We start from the raw sequence: 18,513 nt of genomic DNA on the forward strand, positions 1-18,513 counted from the left end.
CGTGGGCGACCCTCGGTTGGAGAGAAAAGGGCCTACAAAGGTTTGTTTACAAAAAGCTTGTATACCCTTTTCACATGTGGCTCTTGAATTATACTAATGCAAAAATGGTAGCAGGCATCGAAAGTTCTCAATTAATCACTGTGAAAGTGCATCTAGAACACTAAGTTGAGAGCACGCGAAGAAGAAGAAGATGGAGTATTCAAATAGTAACGTGAAACCACGTTGAATTTGGTATTAGCGAAGTGGAAAAATAACTGGGAGTGTAAAGAGACTGTTTTTTGGATCTTAAACGCGCTTTTGAATAATGTCTAAGCCCTTATAGTTAAGATCAATCAAGTGCTTTGGAATTACGAGTACTGCATATAAATGGTTTGCAAGCTATTTGTCTGACAGAACTCAACGGGCTGTTTTTAATGATTCTGTTTCCAGTCCCGTGGGGAATAACCTTGGAGTGCCCCAGGGAAGTGTATTAGGGTCCCTGTTATTTATTATGTATATTAATGATATGAGACGTGTTTAACGATTTTGCGACATTAATCTTTTTGCAGATGATACTGTGTTATTCGTTGCAGCTAAGGATTTAGATGATGCCGTTTCACACTTGCATTTGCGTTATCTAAGTATATGGTTGAAGTATAAGCAGTAGAAATTGAATACAAGTAAAACTAAATTTATGGTAATTTCACGGAATCGAGTAAATGAGAACATCTCTGTTGTAATTTATGATGAGACTATTTATCACGTTCGCGAGATTAAATATCTAGGCGTGATTATTGATGACAAACTTAAGTTCAACTCTCACATTGACAATGTCATCAAGAAAATTGTCAAGAAGTATGGAATTCTATGTCGACTGAAAAACGATTTAACTATTGCCAGTAAAATATAGCTATACAAATCAATCATCGCTCCTCATCTAGACTTTTGCCCTTCCATTTTATTTTTGGCCGATGTAACACAAATATCGAGATTACACCGCTTGCAGAATAAAATAATGCGTTTGATTTTGAGTGTTCATTTTTAAAGTAGTGTGTTGCCTTGATATTGGTGTGATCGAATTGAAAGAGTAAGTGACTTTCATAGAGATAATGCTAGAAACGCGGCCTCCCTTAGCTCAGTCGGTTAAGGCGCAGCTTCAAAGCAAGACCATGCTGGAGGTGGCTGGGTTCAATTCCGGGTCTGGTCTAGGAATTTTTCGGGTTGGAAAATTTCTCGACTTCCCTGGGCATAGAAGTATGATTGGACTTGCCACACAATAATACCAATGCAAAAATGGTACAGGCATCGAAAGCTCTCAATTAATAACTGTGGAAGTGCATCTAGAACACTAAGTTGAGAGCACGCAATAAGCTTATATGCGATATGAAATAAGCTTGAAAAGCGAAGAAGAAGAAGAAGAAGAAGTGGCTGAAATAAGAACACCACATTTCTTGAGTTGTGCTTCACAAAATTCATTATATTATAAAGGAATAAATGTTTTCAATTCGATGCCTAGACATATAAAACGTTCAGCAACACTTACAGAATTTAAAAGACACTGCATTACACACGTTAAAACTGTCTTTTGAACAGTTATCCAGTGTTTTTTTTTATGAATTGACAAATTATGTATCTTGACGATGCTATCTCTAAGGATTATTTTATATGGATAGCTGTCATAACGACTTTTTGAACTGCAAAAAATATTTCTGTTCGCCACGATGGTGATGATGGATTTTCAATATTTGATTTAATAGTAGTAGATTAAAAAAAGTAGTCTAATAATAATATAAAGGACTGAATTTAAAATTTGATAAAAAAAATGCAATTTTGAAGCTTATTTGGAAGATACCTTGAGTTAGTAGTTAGTTTTTTGGCATATGGCGGGGGTTTGCTGAATATTATGATAGCATCAGATTGCGGGGTTGCTTGTGTAATAGGATGCTTTGTTGATTATTCATTAACTCTTGATCGCTTGTAATACTTATGCATATTTTAGGTGGACAAAAAGCCGAACTAAGAGGTGGACGCCTTAGCTTTTTTACATTTGTATCGCTGTGAAGCAACTGTAAACTCTAGAGGGAATTTATATCTGTAAATGTAACCAGTTCGATTTTTTGCAAACCTGTTTACATTTAATTATCTTAAAGATAATTCGTCCAGCTCAAACCTTTGTAGGGGTAAGAGGTGGGACCATCATCATCTTTTAAAGTACTGTACCAAATGTATGGTTGTATCGATAACACTGAAATCATAGATATATTTGATGTTTTCTGATCGGTAGGACGAAAATTGGTGATTAGACTGAGTAAATTTTTACTCGATTTTTTCCTTGATTTGTTTTTCCGTTTTCCGTCGATTGTTTTCCGTGCTGAGCATCAATGCTACCGACGTGATCAGAGATGTTATGCCTCAGGGAGACTCGATGGGTCGGAAAGATTATGGCGTCGGTTTTCTGGGATTGTCATAGTATACCCTTCGTGAACTACCTCGAAAAAAGGAAAAACAGCGAGTATTACTGTGCATTATTGGAGCGATTGAAGGCCGAAATCGCTGCAAAACGGCCTCATATGAAGCCATTTTTTTTATGTTTCTGCAAAAAACACTTGCCGCCGCACAAGGGCATTGCACCGTATTGGCCCGATTTGGCTCCCTCAGACTATTATCTCTTCCCAAACCTCAAAAGATGGCTCATCAATAAAAAAATTCCGCTCACGTGAGGAAATCATCGACGCCGCGGAGGAGTATTTTGCAGACCTTCCGAAAAATTACTTTTCGTACGGGATCATGAAGTTGGAAAATCGCCTGAATAAGTGTATCGAGCTAAAAGGGGACTTTATTGAATTATATAAAAAAAAAAAATCATCCCCAAGGAGGTTGATTTTTACCCCACCTAGTAGGTTGGATTGCTTCCAGTTCCTCTTCCACTACCCACTTCGCTCTCGTTTTAATGAGAATGAAGTTTAATGTTTGCCATGAACCATTTTCATGAACTAGAGAAATAGAAAATGTAAACACAATCACAAAAGTCTAATTTGAGGGTTGCCAAACTCATGGCATATTGACACCTTGATTGATACACTTCGGCCTATTTCGCAACGATCGGCACAACGATTGACACAGCTTTCGGCACTTTCAAAGTTCTTGGCACAGATTAAATTGTGCAGAGTTGAATACCCCTTGGACCAACTTTAATATTTTATTTTCTGACAATATTTGTGTAGGTCTTATTATCAGGGAATTTTTTAATAATCGCACATTTCTCTATTGCGTTTTCGAGGGGGCGTATCTGCTTTTGTGGGCAGTGCGTTTGATGGTCAGTTTGGTGTGGCTGGTGGCTCACCCGCGCGTGCTGTGCCACTATCAGGTAGGGGAAAATTTCCTCTATCTGATGGTGGTGTTGCGCCTGATTGGGGATCGGATGCATTGTTTGCGGGAGCGGATGCGTCCCTTCGGGAGAGTAATCGAGATTTATTTTCATCATTCCCATTTGTCAGAGGGATGACCTCGATCACATGAAGCATGTTTCTCGGGTTTCTTACGGTTAGGTGTCTATGAATGATTCATTATGATTTTTTTTTCAAGTTGAAGCATGATTCGTTAAGAAAATAAATGTCGCGATCGAACATGCAAGCTTGGCACTTGACCGATAAGTTTTTGTTTTGTTGCTAGGTGTGTCCTTAACATGATTATGAGGGCCGTGGTTGAAGACTGACGGTAGTCACGGCGGGTCGTGTTTGATTGTGGGGTTTGGTAGTTTTGACGACGAAATATGAAAGAGAAAACAGTCGTTTTAAAACGCAATAGAGTTCGGTCGAGATAGCTTAAAAGATATGCAATATGTGTACGCTGGTAAAATAGGCAAGCGTGAAGAAAGGGGTACAGTAGCCCAAAAATGTGAATGTTTTATGGATTCTGTTCCCGTCTTACGTAAGGACGAAATCGAAACAACGAACGTCACGTAAAAGTAGAATTTAATGAAGGCATAAGCGCTTTTCCTTAGCTTTATGCTCTAGGTCTAAAGGATCATCGCTTATCCTTGTGTAAAGGGCACCACAGTGAAGGTGGAGTTTGAATAAATCACACTTCCTATTATATTATTATTATATATCACATACCAAATGAAAACTTAATCATATTTTATCGTGGAGTTTTGTGGTTTTGAGATGCTCGATAATGGAGGGATCGGTTTCGTTGGGTTCCGAGAGCATAAAGCGCAGTTAATAACCAACAGTTGAATAGTTTAAACCATGATTTTTGAAAAGGGTGCATGCATGATCCAGTTTGGAAGACATTGTTGGCTGCTTTCAGAAACGTCGCTTCATTTGAATAACTTTTTGTTGAGTCGGTCGTAGATTGTGGTAATGTAAGGGGCATGGTGCCTGTAGAGCAACTGTTTCTGCTTAATGAGTAGAAGATCATGGGTTAAAACCCAAGTCTCATTCCATTACTAAGCTAATATAGCCAGGCCTCTATTGTAGAAAATCGTTAATAACAGAAATTGGATGAACGATTCAAAAAAGTAATAAGTATATTTATACAAATGTGACGTACGCCTGAGTCGGTTCAGAAGACATAGTTAACTACTCTTGATGATTTCATTTTATTGTAATAGCTTCTTGTAACCGATAATGAACCATCGTTGGTCGTAGTTTGTTGTGATGTAAGGGGCACGGTGGCCTTAGAGCGACCGTTTTTGCTTACTGAGCAGAAGATCGTGGGTTAAAACCTAAACCTCTTTACATTACTGATTTGATAGGGTCGCATCATTTGCCTAACAGGCACGTTCCAATATGAATCCAGATCTAATTTACCCTTCCCACTAACAAAAACGTCCTTCCCGTGACAACCGTGGAGATGCGGAGGTATACTCGGTCTCTAATAGCAACGGTTGTTGAAATAACAATCCTTTTCCTCCCCGATGACCGTAAGGACGTGGCCGGCACCGTTATTGACCTCAAAAATATAGATTCTCCGAATAGTGTACACTGATAATGGTCTCTAAACCCATTCATATGGTTATTTGTGCAAATTTCGCTAAATCTGGTCAATCACGAAGTAGCAACTACTGAAATGTATGGTCGTCAATGCTCATGCTAATGTTCATGCTCAAGCAAAGTAATGAGACTGATATCCCATCCTGAAATTCAAGATCTGGGTCCAATAACAGCTCTGCTTTTTGAGCTACCATATTTTTTGCTGATATAACAAAACATGCAAGTTTAAATGCAACTGATTTTGTTTTGAAAAATATATTTATAAATTTACTATGATTTATCAAGTATTTGAATTGGAATTGCACTTCGTAGCTTCGACTACCATTTTCACAATGCCTACTTTTTCATATGGGACTGGTATGAAATTACATGTAGTATAACCGGCAATTACTGCAGCTCATGGCAAGTCCGTCCCACGGCACAAATCCGTAAGCCGCGCATTTTAAGTTAGCTTCCAACCATTGCTTCTTATGCAATGGGACAACTCGTTTGGCTGTTTTTCAAAACAATAACAAAACAAAGTTGTTGAGAGTTGGTTGGAAATGCTAACATGAAGCTTTAGTATGATAATTTATTAGCTAGAGAATGATCTTTTAGAAGAGGGTAGGTGGATAGTTCCGTTAGAGTACGGCAGTATGAAAATTGAATAGAGGTTGAAAATGAGCGAAGGGCCATTAATGCGACAGTTTTTAAAGTTAGACGCACATCTTTTGCCTAACCCATACGAGTTGTTGAGTTTATCCATTATTATCAAACTATGGATCCATAGTTACCACTTCCAATGAAAAACTCAGTTTTGATAAAAACGAAAATGGGACCGACTTGCGATGAGCGGCAGATCAGTATTTCGGTAAAATAGTATTTTTTCAGTTTATATTTTTTATTGATTAATGAGGGGAAATGTTTGCTTCCGCAAAACCTTAACCTATTATCGTCAGGGAGGTAAACAACGTCCTCGAGAGCTCAATTTTGGCATGTGGATAAATTGTGTTGGCCAAATTTGAGTGCTCTAGGACTTTGTTTATCCCTCTGACGATAATAGGTTAAGGTATTGCCGAAGCCGACATTTCCCCGAGATAAATTCCTAATCATTTCACTAAAATAGTATAGATGTTCGAAGTATGTGAATTTCGGAAAAAAAATCAGAGAAATTGGAACAACATTTTCCGGGATGTTTGTTTTCGGGTCAGATCTCAAAACCGGTTAGATACACCACTATGAAATTTTCCCCAGTTAGAGATAGAATGAAGTTTATTACAATGTGTGCACAACTTCAAGATATATGATTTGTACTATTGCATTTTTCCATTAAGATTGGGGCAATAAATGCTCTTCAGTCATAATCAATAATAGCCAATCAGAATGTCACAGTTTCCAATTATTTCATCAGTTCTGAAAAATAATCATTATCTCAGCAAAAGGCAGGGATAAGTTGGACCAAAATTTCACTTTTCTCGTTGTAATTCCCTTTTTTTTACATCAAAGGGCTAAGGAACTCCTAGGATACAACTGAATTAGTTTTAATTTTGAGAGGATGATCAGGATTTCATTTCAGTCTATTGCGATGTGTGAAACAAAAAAAAAACTTTTTTATTCCTCTACTCTAAGCGCTCACGTTCTTCAAAGAATGAAGTATTTCCTTTGCTAAATATTTGAAGAAAGAAGTATGCTCTTCTTTATGATATTTTCAAAGCAGGGAATACTCCCTTAATTATTATATATTCCAAGAAGGAAGTAAAGTCACAATTAATTACATGTTCAAAAGACATTTAGACGACCATTCAGTTGTGTATACATTTTTTCAAAGTCTAATCTGATTCGCAAAAAAATATTTACTTTCTGAAATGTTTGTGTTTCGAAAAGGGATCCAAAATAGCGGAAGCAATTCTCAACTCTAATTAAATATATCTCCATCTCTAAACCATACTCAGGAAATCTAATCATTCATCTTTCCCAGTGCCATTCATCATTCTATTGTTAATACTAAAAGGTAAAGCCTTTGACCAAGCCTACATCATAATCATCAACATCCAGCAGAAAGGACCAAGACGGGCCAGATAATTCCAATTACTCTCCATGTTCGTTCCACCTGTCTGAGTGCTCTCTTACCTGCATTACGTCTGCCGCGTGGGTGCTGTTGTGATATGTGTTTTCCGTATGATATTTCTTCTCTATCTCGATTAACCACAGTTTGAACGTCACCTCGTCACAGCAGAAGGTATTGTACACATCGAACCTCCGGAACAGCTCCAGACCTGGACAGTTAAAGAATGTTAATTGATTATGATTATTCAATTCAATTTATGCTTGTCGTCCTTGCATACCCAAACACACCAATGGACGATTTTCCGTGAGCTCCTCCAGTTTGAAGATTTCAAAGTCCCAGCTCAGGGCACAGTTGAGAAGCTCGGACAGTTGTGTAGATTCCCGGGTTTTGGTGAACACAATACTGCCGGTTGAGGGCCGACCGCCACCCCGGATTATGGAATCATTCGAACTTCGGCGCGATGAGAGAATGTTGGTGGGTCCTTGCTGTTGAAATCAGAAAATTAATTAAATTAATGCAAGGTAAAGAAACTCCAAGGAATATGGAACGCACCGTGAGCAAAGCCCCTATCAGATCCGTTGCCACCGGGTCCTCAGTTCGAATCTCCTTCATCTGGGGACTGTAGAGGCCCTCCCGTTTGAGGAATTCCAGCACCCGATCCAGCAGTCTGGATTCTTCCTGGGAGCAGTTCTCCTGAACTTGAGCCAATAAGCTCAGAACCTTGGTAATGGGCGCCTCCAGTGGAAGTTGGGAAAGTTTGGCCAAACTGGTACGCCGCAGGCCATCGGAAGCGATCGAACGCACATCGAAGCTGCCCCGTCGGATCGAGTGCAGAGAACCTCGGGCCACCTCTTTACCATGCGGCAAGGTCTGCAGGGCATCGCTTGCAAGGGCTGATAAGGTGGTGCCGCTCGTTTGTTCCAATATTAAAACTAGATGTGTGGGGCTTCTGAAGAGAAATGGAGAATTTTAATTTGAGTTGTGAACATTGCTTGGGAAGAGGCCAAACCTTCCAATGCATGAGACAGGTACAGCTCGAACGTGGATGTGCAGGGTTTCCTGTGATTTTCGCCGGGTGCTGATGAAACCTTCGTAGTCCTTATGTCTAGTGGTGTGAGATAAAATGTTGCTAATATCGGCCGTCACCAGGTCGCTGAGAGATCTGCCCACGATTTCGTCCTTTGGAAAGATAACACGTGTTAAATTGGGGTTCGGAAGTGTACACTTCATATGGCTAGGCTTACCAATTTCATGTTCAAAACCTTTTCGCTCGCCCGGTTGGCGTACTGTGCTCGCAAAGAGTCATCCGTTATGATAATTGCTTCCCGTGAACGATGCAATGCCGTATACAGAGCCTGGAAGAAGGAAGTGTAATAAGTTCAGGTTTGTAATACTGTGGTTTGAATTCATTCTAGGTAATAATCATCTAGAGTCTTATGAGGTAGCAAATAGATTTGATATAAATCCCAAAAACAACCGGGACCTTTCCTATACTAGCCACCACAAGACGATAAAAGTCATTAGGTGGTGTTCATTGCTAGAAAATTTTGTCGATGAAGACTGTATCAGTAAATTGAATCGCATATCTTGTGATTTGATGTGAACTGGTCACTATTTTTGCCTCCACACTGCATCTTATTTGTGCCCGAGGGCTTACATGATCCAATCGAGTGTCGTTCGCTCATTTTATACAGGGAAGGTAATACTGCCCAGTCCCGGACAACGTGCAGACCACCTGAGCGAAGATAATATCCGAGCTGTAGGACATAATATCAGCTGCTACACATCCGTTCATCTTTCAATTTTTGCGATTTCGATTATGATAGAGTCATCTCGGCTCCCTTTTTGCTATTCCTTCCATGACTGTGCTTGTCCTTAAAGGTGTCACTCTTACTTTGTTGGGCGCCACATTCTTTCCAAGGTTTATGTGGTAGAAAAACACTGCATGGAGGTGAATTCTTCTATCTCGTCCTAGATTCGTGTCACCCTCCAGAGCACACCAGAGCTCTCATCGTTCGTTTTGGTCGTGGATAACCGGGTCAGCACAATGAATATATGAGAGAGCTGACGTAGAAACGGGGATCAGCAAGTGATAATTTATGGTTGTGGCTGAGCTGAATATCCGTCGGTTGGGTGGTTGAGAGTGGTGATGGTTGCTGATGGCCGTCCGAAGTAAAGAGATGATTTATCGAATGAATTCACTCTCTAAATAAATTATCTTGCTGTCATGGGTGGTGACGTAAACATCTCAACATAGTGAAAAATAACCGCTAATATATAGCAGACACTTAATACATGTTCTGAGACCCGTAAATTTGTCATTGGCACTTCACAGCATGAATTCAGAAGGTTTATTAAACGATGCAAACTTTTCAGCGTACGCAAATTTGGAAATAACACATTACACATTATACATAGCATTCAATGGAGATTCGTACGCTGGGCTGATTAATTATCAGCCACAAAGAAATTGATTCGATCTACCACCCTTCGAGAATCGGATACCAACTGATCGGCATAGGCACCTTGAGCACTAGAATTCGGTAAACTAAATGACTACAGAACAATCGGTAAGCGGATTTTTAGATGAACTGTCAAAACTACCGAATCGTTGGAAGGAGATTCTTAAATTCCCGTGGATTTCGCGTAAGTGCCTCTGCTTACGGGTCCACCCCACCGTTTTTGGCCCTTCATACAGCGATATTGTGAATTCAGATTGGTAGCTCAAATTGATCTTGCTATTAAGTGGAGCTGCATACAAGACAAGATCTTCGAAGGGATGGTGGCTACCTTACATACATACATACATACATACAACTGTCAAAACTACCGAATAGGTATGTTGTACCGAACGATTAGATTTGTTTTTACCGACCTGTTCCGTAAAACAAAAATTAAGAATCTTTTATAGTTTTTGATGTTTTTTTTTGTGAATTTGGAATTCAAACTTTTTTTTTGCAATACTCTTAACAAGTTTTATTTAGGAGAAAAAAATATTATAATAGTAACGGTACATATATTCCACACTCAAGTGTCATAATGGCAGGAGGCTGTTTTCGTGGCGATGCAGCCTAGAAACAGACTGAAACCGCACTTAATGCACAGTATGAAAAGCAATCGTAAAAAAAATAAAAAATGGTGGCATAAATAGTTGCAAAAACACGTTTTAAAAAATGCCATAGGCACCCACAAATTTTAACACACTTTTATGTGGATGGACGAGAGTTACACGAGATCTTTAGCCAGATTTGGCCGGTATCAATAAACTTAGAGAAATTTCCAGTCAAAGCTGATAGACATAAACTGTTGGGAGATGTACATCCAGGAATTCCCGGGGAAGAAGAAACTTCCGGGAGAAGTCTGAAAGAACTTTCTGGGCAAGTCGGATGGAACTTTTAGGAAAAGTTTAGAGAAACTTCCAGAGGAAGTTGGCAGACACTTATGGGGTAAGTCAATTGGTCTTTTGGGAAAAGCCGAATGGAGCTTCTAGGAGAAATCGTAAGAATCGTCCAGTGTCAGTCATAGGAAACTTTCGGACCGACGATATATTTCAACCATATTCATGTTTTCGTTCGAAACATTCGAACAAGGGGAAATGGATGTAAAGTCGGCCTTATTTGGGCCCATACATAAATTTAGTAATCGACTAAATTTTCAATAGTGACCAAAAATATCCATTAGCACCGTCCCAATCTACATACAATTGATAAATAGCAGATTTTTAGCGATGGTCCCAATCTTAGATCCATAGGCCAACATTAAAGCCATTTCCCCTATATAAAATAATATTATGCACGGCCACTGAGAATAACTCAGAAAGAGAGAAAGAGAGAGTCTTTTCTACTCAGAAGTATGGAGAAATTTCTAAAAACTGCAGGAACTCAGCGCTGAGTAGAAGTGACTATCTCTCTGAGTTATACGCAGTGCGCATTCTGAATCACTTTTGTTCCACACGGTAAGAAAAAGGTACTGAAAACTGCGTTCATTTCACCCATCTCGGCACTTGTGTGCATTTAGTTAGAGTAGTTAGAGCAGTTAGATTTAAACTGCTGCTCGTTTTCCATGGATTTATTAGTTTTTTTGAGATTCCATTTGACCAAGGCCCAATACCGTTCGATAGGGTGGGATGGTTGTGATCTTTGGGTACCACAACCACGTTGTTCGCATCGTACCACTCGATTGCCTTTTTCCCATAGTGGCAGCTCGCCAAGTCTGGCCAGAACAGCACAGGTCTATTATGTTGCTTTAGGAATGATAGCAGCCGCTTTTTCAGGCACTCCTGGACGTAGATCTCTTGATTGATGGTTCTCATAGTAATGAAAATGCCGCTTTTTAGACCACACGTGCATATGGCCGACCGGACGAGATATTTTTTCTGGGAACTTCGATAGTTTGATGGTTTTGAAAATTTCAGCCACCTTCCTTTTCCTGATGCGGTATAAAACTCCTGTCCCGGAAGCTGCTTGAAATTCACCTTCACATAAGTTTCGTCGTCCATGACGACACAGTCGATCTTTGTGAGCAAATTCGTATACAGCTTTCGGGACAGCTGCTTTGCCGACGTGTTTTGTTTGTAATCTCGATTCCCCACCGCCCACAAAGACGAAACAAATTGTGACTATTTATCAAATCCATTCAAATAGGGGAAATGGCTCTAATGTTGCCCTATGGATCTAAAGATTGGGCCCAATTGTAAGAATCTCCTGTTCTTACATTTGTCGTAGAACAATGCGTTAAATCAATAATAGTATAATCAGTCCACATCGTGCTCTCTTGCCGTTCGGATCTATTTGCTTTTTGCTGAAGGCTAAAGCTACAACAAATTTAAGCATCACTTTTCAGTGCTCAACCTGTAAAATTTCTACCTTGCTCTACTCTTATGCCTCTTCGATCCTTGTTTGGACCCTACCCGAGGTAATCCTTCTTGGATATTGATTTGGAAAATTCCTCTTCGATCCTTCAGATTCTTATAGTAATCTGCTTGGAAGTCGATTTGGATAAAAATTTACTGCCGCCATGGCGCCTAAGCGCAAAAGAAAGGGGCAAACTCTTGATCCCCCTTCTGATGAAATTAATTTGAGTAATCAATTTGATTTGCTCACGGATGATGAGAATGATCCATCATCCAAGAAAAATTCTAGTAAACTTTCCCGGCTTAATGCCAAGAAGGAAAAGATTCCCCCTATTGTGATAACCACTTCCGATTTCCATGCTCTTCGCATGGAACTTTTGAACTTCGTGAAAGCTAAGTTTTCTCTACAAATTGGACGTCGGGGTGAATGCCGTGTATTGGCTGAAACCTTGGACGGATTTAAATGTCTTCTCAAGTATCTTACTGAGAAGAAGCACATTTTTTTTACTTACGGCACCAAAACTGAACGTGTGTTCAAAGTTGTCATGAAAGGACTGCCCAGTGGTAAACAGAGTCTATAAGCTTAAAATTAAAGATGCACCACGATTCTCACCGATGAAAAAGTACCATTTTAAGATCTTATCTACGGAAAAGCCAGTTTGAGGCCATCCATGGTACGGATTCAGTTCACAAACTTAAATTAACAAGCTTTCCATTTTTATATCGATATTCAAAATCTCTGATTTACGTAAATTGAAGCATAAGATATCGCAACACAAGTCACATTTTTGGTTTGAATCTAAGTGGTTTCGCGAAAAATACCTACATTGTTTCGTACAAAGTAGAGTATGATTCCTCCCGGCTCGTTCTCCCAGTAAATCAACCACCCATTTATTCGAAGCGCTGAGAACGATTCATCTTCCGTCCGCAATGGGTGAATAAATCTATTTTATTCAACAGCAACACTGACGGTTTGAGCGAATAAAACCACCGTCCCCCATACAGATACAGATAGAGGAATAACAATCATCAAGGACGAACTACTCTCTTCTTACCTGTTGAGTTGATATCACATTCTGTGGCCGGACCAGCGAGTGCTGTATCTGTCGTAGCTCCGACGAGCAGATGGACACATGCGGTGACTCGATAATGCACTGCGGGTAGCAGGGGACAAGGCATCGGGGGTGGGTGGTTGGAAATATGGAAAAGAATACGAGAAAAGTAATTTTATTAGCTTCCAACTTGTCTCTGTCCGGTCGAAGGGAAAAGAAAAATGAGGAAAGTGAATCGATGAAGTCGATGGTGGGTGTTGTAACCCTTCGTCTAGAGGAAGGTTGATTGTTAGGATGGGGATCGATGGGGTTGATTGGGTTTTAGTTAAATTGATTTATCGTTTATTCATGCTCATCTATTTTGCATTGAGTTGGATGAGAAAGAAATAAAAGGGATTTCAAACTACCTTTGAAATATGTAGGTACAACTGAAAGCGATTTTTCATTTAGTGCAATTTTCTCGGATCATTACTTACCCTGTTAAAGCCAACATCCAGCAGCGAAATCACAGCCGTATCATCCTTTTCGAATACACTGAAAGCAGAAAAGCAGAGAAATACACATATGAGAAGCATTCTTCAGCAGTTGAATCTTTAGTGGACGGAGAAAAAACTCATTCCGAGCCACATAGTTTTGGGGCTGGAATGTAAACAGTAACGGGGTAAGGTTATGTCGACTTCTGTGTCAGGATGCTCTTGTTACGCCCATGGATATGAGAAAACATGTTAGTAAATAGTTGAAGGAAGGAAACAAGACTTGAGAGGAGATGATAAACGGTTGCATCGTTTCCCTTATGGTACGTAACCCATATATCACGGACGGTTACATGAAATCTGTTTCCAGTTGTGAGCCTGCAAAAAATGGCAATCGTGTCCGAAAAAATCTTTTAAAGGATTCCGCAAGTATAAAGGGAATTGAGTTGCTTTAATTCAAAACCTGCTCACGGCCACCAAAATTTTAAGCAAACGAATACGTGCAAACCTTCTCGATCCGGTAGATTTTAGCTTTGTCACGAACTGACTTCCATTTGTTTCCCACCTGACCGAGATCACGACGAGTGACGGAAATAACTTGAAAGCCACGAGCAAAAAATTTGGAGGAAACCAAAGCACAAATCCCACTAATGATTGGAAACCTGTTACAGCGGTAAAAGTGGGGAAAGCGTGCATTATTTGACTGGCTTTCCATCGTGCTATCAAATTATTCCAGGCGACACAATCCAGAGGATGCTCGTTTCTGAGGAGCAAATCTCCCATCCCGGTGTTGTCGAAGTGGGTTGAAACATCACCGTGCAACGAAGATGGAATGTGTGATGGAGTTGGAAAATTTTATGGATTCCGAGAAAATACCCTCCATGGTTGATCGATTGAGAGTCGTTTCATTTCGATGTCAAGTATAGCCTACTAATGGGGATTTTCTTTGTGGTATGTATGTTATTTTGCCTATATGTTTTCAAACGAGTGCCTTATGACTTGCTTTTATATGGCATTCATACGAGAATATTTCGTGCTTTAGAGCCACAATATATTCGCATACATAGAGCACTGGACATATGCACTTATTTTGCATGTCATCTTTGATATATGCCAATATTTTAAGGACATTATATAGGGAAACCCCTAATGGCAGAAATCATGACTGTCGCAAGCCAACCTCTGTTGCGGATAATTACGACGAAATATTGAAAATTCATGAAATCTCAAATCCCGTTCTCGATTACATCTTATTTTTGTTTTAGAGAATTTGGTATTTTACATTTAATTGGATTGGTTATTATGATGTTTTCGAAAACATGTTATATGACAAATAAGGTTTAATAACGCTTCAGTTGTATAAAAGTATGAAATGAAGGGTTTTAAAATCTAATTGAGCGCACATATATGTCAGTAAGCAGAATTTTTTGGGCTACACCGTGCCAGATCTGTGTTATCCACATCCCTCAGGGTTCGAGAAAAACAACCCGCAATAGCCATCAGAGATGTCTGGGCGAAACGGGATTTTAAATACATTAATTTTATTTATGTGTTTTTGAAACGGCTCGATTAGAGGATCAAGTAAAATCTTTTATTCTCGTGTTCCTCCAAGTTCAAGCGTCAGTCTCCCATCAGTTATCCACCATAGTCCATCTGCTTAGTTTGAGATCCTGTGCACTTGCCCTATCACCATCGCATCATAGTGAAGCTCCCACGTTCCGTCGTTAAATTCATCAAAACAATGGAGAAAACATCTCAAATACACCATGGTGTTCCTTGTCCTCAACTCTACTTCCACATATTTACACAATTGTTACCCCAAACCTCGAGCAATCGCTCATAGCTCCATTAACATTAGTCCTATGAAAACTTTGCTTAACAAAAATGGAAGTTCGGCTCCGTGAAGCTTTTTTTGTTTCCTCTGTTCGGGACGTAACACTACTGTGACCAGTGAGTTGATCTATTATAGTTTATCACGTGTCCTTAGTTTAGTGCATGTCGTATTACTCTATCACTATTGTGAAATGATGAAGTATTCGATTTTTTTCACAGTTGTCATTCTTGAATTTATCGCAAGGATCCGACTCTAATTGAAAGGTCCCGCTATTTATACCCTTCGGAATGTTGAAACACCCTTCAAAAGCGTGCCCCTTTGTCAGTCAAAATTGGATTCCTTAGCAACAAAATTAAGGAATGACACCGATAATTACATGCATCAGAACCCTAGTCTTAACCACATCAAATTAGGGAACAACGAATAGAAGATTATGAATCACATAGATGAAGACAACTAACTTATTTTTTCCTTATTTCAAGATCATCCTCGGAGGACAAAGCCGAGTCTTGTTACTATCAACAAGTTAACAAGAACTAAGATGTGTTCCTTTGATTACTGAAAAATCCTGTTCCCCTAGTTTGAAGTAGTCAGGACTAGGAATCAGAGAAAGTGATCTACCCACGTTACGTGAAGCTAATGCGAATGAGCCTGGATAAATAAAAAAAATATAGAAAAAGAGAGTGTCATGTCCAACCGATACAAGGCAAGACCATGTTGCAGGTGGCTGGGTTCGATTCCCAGTCCGGTCTAAGCATTTTTCGGGCTGGAAAATTTCTCGACTTCCATTTGCATAGAGTATGATTGTACTTGCCACACAAATCTACTAATGCAAAATTGATACAGACATCGAAAGCTTTCAATTTAGAACTGTGTGCGATAAGCAATAAGCTTGAAATGCGATGGAAAAGAAGAATGTAGAAATGCTCTATATTAGGAATTTATGTATTTTTAACGCGTAAACATATGTCCACATTTTTTAAATGTAGCTAAATTGGTTTGCCTGGGAGAAAGTTAAAATCGTGGGCCCGGGTATTTTAATTACAAATTAGGATAGTAAATTTTAAGAACAAATTTCGACTTTCTGTGTCCATAATCTAGAACGATTGCATTAGTTCAGCATTCAGAATTCATTTCAATGTTTTGATAGCCTGATGAACTATTTAAAATATCGAATGAAAATTAGAATAATATTCCTGATATGAAAATTATTAAAAGTTTTGAATCTTTAAAAACTCTTTGTCAGAAGTTGGCTGAATTTTTATAATAAGTACAATAGCTGACATATTTTCTTTAACCGCAAAGAAGAGTGTAGATAAAAAAAAACGAAATTTAGTCCTCCGATTCATACATTTTCATTTTCATTTTGCAGCGTTTGCTGGGGCAATGAAAGCGCAAGTCAATCTAAAGCCGAGGATAAAGGAAGGGTAATGGCTGAATAGTCTATGCGGACCTTTTGAACGCCATGGGAAAATGAAGGGATTGAAGAGGTCGGTTATTGGGGGGTTTTGAGGAACTGACACATAGTACTAGATTTGTGCTGTAAAATGTAAAGAAACCGAAAATCCATCTCCCACTGCACACTGGGCAAACATTTACAAAACCGCGACTAAATTGAATATCTCAGCTACCAAACGGTTTGAGTCAACATGTTATACATATTCTCAAAGGAAAATTTCTGCTGAATCGATAGGTGGTCTCATTGGCCGGAGACTTTTGCGTACCGAGATAGAGGGCCGGGATCAACCCGAGTTCCCGGTAAAGTAGGAAATGCCACTATCTATCGACATAATTTTAAACTTTACTAAACGTATAGGGTTAACTACCCCATTTCTGGCCTATTAAGCACAACCCGCCCTTAGTCTTTCTTAATCTAGCGTAGTTTAGCACCAACCGGAATGTTATTATTACTGATAACTTCTGAATTTATTTACCTTTCCGTATGTAAGATTTGATAAAGAGAAACACATTGTTGAGATATTGTTAAAAGTCTAACACTGCTTCTTGACGGCCTACAGATTCTAATCTCGGCCTAACGCATTGAAACGCCATTGAAACGCCAATGAATTTACTTCGGCCTATCGGATGAAGTTAAAAATTGTTTCGGTCGGAGCGCTTCATTTGTTTTTGAGAATATTGGGTGAGAATATTATGTGTTCTGAAAATCATTCTCAAATCTCATTAATTGAGCCTCCCTGCGAGAATAAACTTGCGTGCGAATGCGGCAAACAATATTCACACTTGAGATTCTCATGCATATTCACGCACTCACACTCACAACGCCGAAAAATCATTCCAGCTGTAAACTCATAAAAACCACTCAAACGTCAATTGATATCATGCCTATGTATGTTGTGTTAGTTTTCCAACCCCTGATGCACAAACAATAGTTATAACAATCAATAACGCCAAAATATAAAGCAATGAATATTTGAACCTGAAAACTCATCGGTGATTTTTGCGACGTTGTATTTTGCAAGGCATAAACTCATGCATGAGATTTGAGTTTTTGAGTTTTTCCTAACACTTCCTAGTATAAATGGTATAATGACACCATATACGCTCTCAGGGAAACTCTACTGGCCTAAAGGAGGATCCGGAACAACCGATAAAGTGGCCACATTATAAAAATTGTCCAGAATCAAGAGATTAAAGCGTATTTTATATGGAAACTATATTTTGAGGTATAGTGGCCATTTTCTGGTTCTCCAGATTTTCTGGATTGACCGATAAAGTAGCCACATTATAAAAATGGAATCACGAGATCAAAGCGTATTTAACTTGGAATAAATATTTTGGAATATAGTGGCCATATCCTGGTTCCCCGGATAATCTGGATTGACCGATAAAGTGGCCACATTATTAAAATGATCCTAGAATCTTGCGATTTTTTCTATGTTTGTTCAGAATCATGAAATCAAAGCGAATTTAATAAAGAATTGAAATTTTGGGGTAAAGTGGCCATACCCTCCGGAAAATCTGGATTGAAGTAGAAGTTGTCATAGCATGTAAACAGTCCTGCAAAACCACGATCTTTCTTAACAATCATGTGCATATTGAAATAACTAAAACTTTTTTTTTATTAGAAAAATCCCTAGTATCCCACTTCTGGCAGGTGCTTTAAAATAAATGGTACTTTAAATCGAAAAATTGAACACATTTGAAGTTCTGTGAAGAAGGTTTCAGCTCAATTGATCATAAGAGAACAGAGGTATATCGGCTATTATATCGATCGGCACTGTAAACTCTCTTAGAAACCCGCAGTTTGTTTGTGTGTGT

General features: G+C 39.1%; 1 protein-coding gene across 5 annotated transcripts in view; it reads right to left on the minus strand.

Moving 5' to 3' along the window:
- Pde8 (phosphodiesterase 8) overlaps window positions 1-18,513 on the minus strand; it is a 379,861-nt gene that overhangs the window by 16,739 nt on the left and 344,609 nt on the right. For all 5 annotated transcript variants that reach the window (XM_065233901.1, XM_065233902.1, XM_065233903.1 and 2 more), the window contains 7 exons: window positions 13,404-13,461; window positions 12,931-13,029; window positions 8,268-8,378; window positions 8,033-8,202; window positions 7,576-7,972; window positions 7,301-7,508; window positions 7,086-7,231 (listed from right to left, as the gene is read on the minus strand). In XM_065233901.1, the coding sequence (XP_065089973.1) occupies window positions 7,086-7,231; window positions 7,301-7,508; window positions 7,576-7,972; window positions 8,033-8,202; window positions 8,268-8,378; window positions 12,931-13,029; window positions 13,404-13,461 (1,189 nt within the window). The remainder of the gene's footprint in view (window positions 1-7,085; window positions 7,232-7,300; window positions 7,509-7,575; window positions 7,973-8,032; window positions 8,203-8,267; window positions 8,379-12,930; window positions 13,030-13,403; window positions 13,462-18,513) is intronic.

This window comes from Ochlerotatus camptorhynchus, unplaced genomic scaffold, assembly GCF_037179485.1.
Source record: "Ochlerotatus camptorhynchus isolate MF236.1 unplaced genomic scaffold, CSIRO-AGI_Acam_v1.1 ptg000423l, whole genome shotgun sequence".
Taxonomy (NCBI): domain Eukaryota; kingdom Metazoa; phylum Arthropoda; class Insecta; order Diptera; family Culicidae; genus Ochlerotatus; species Ochlerotatus camptorhynchus.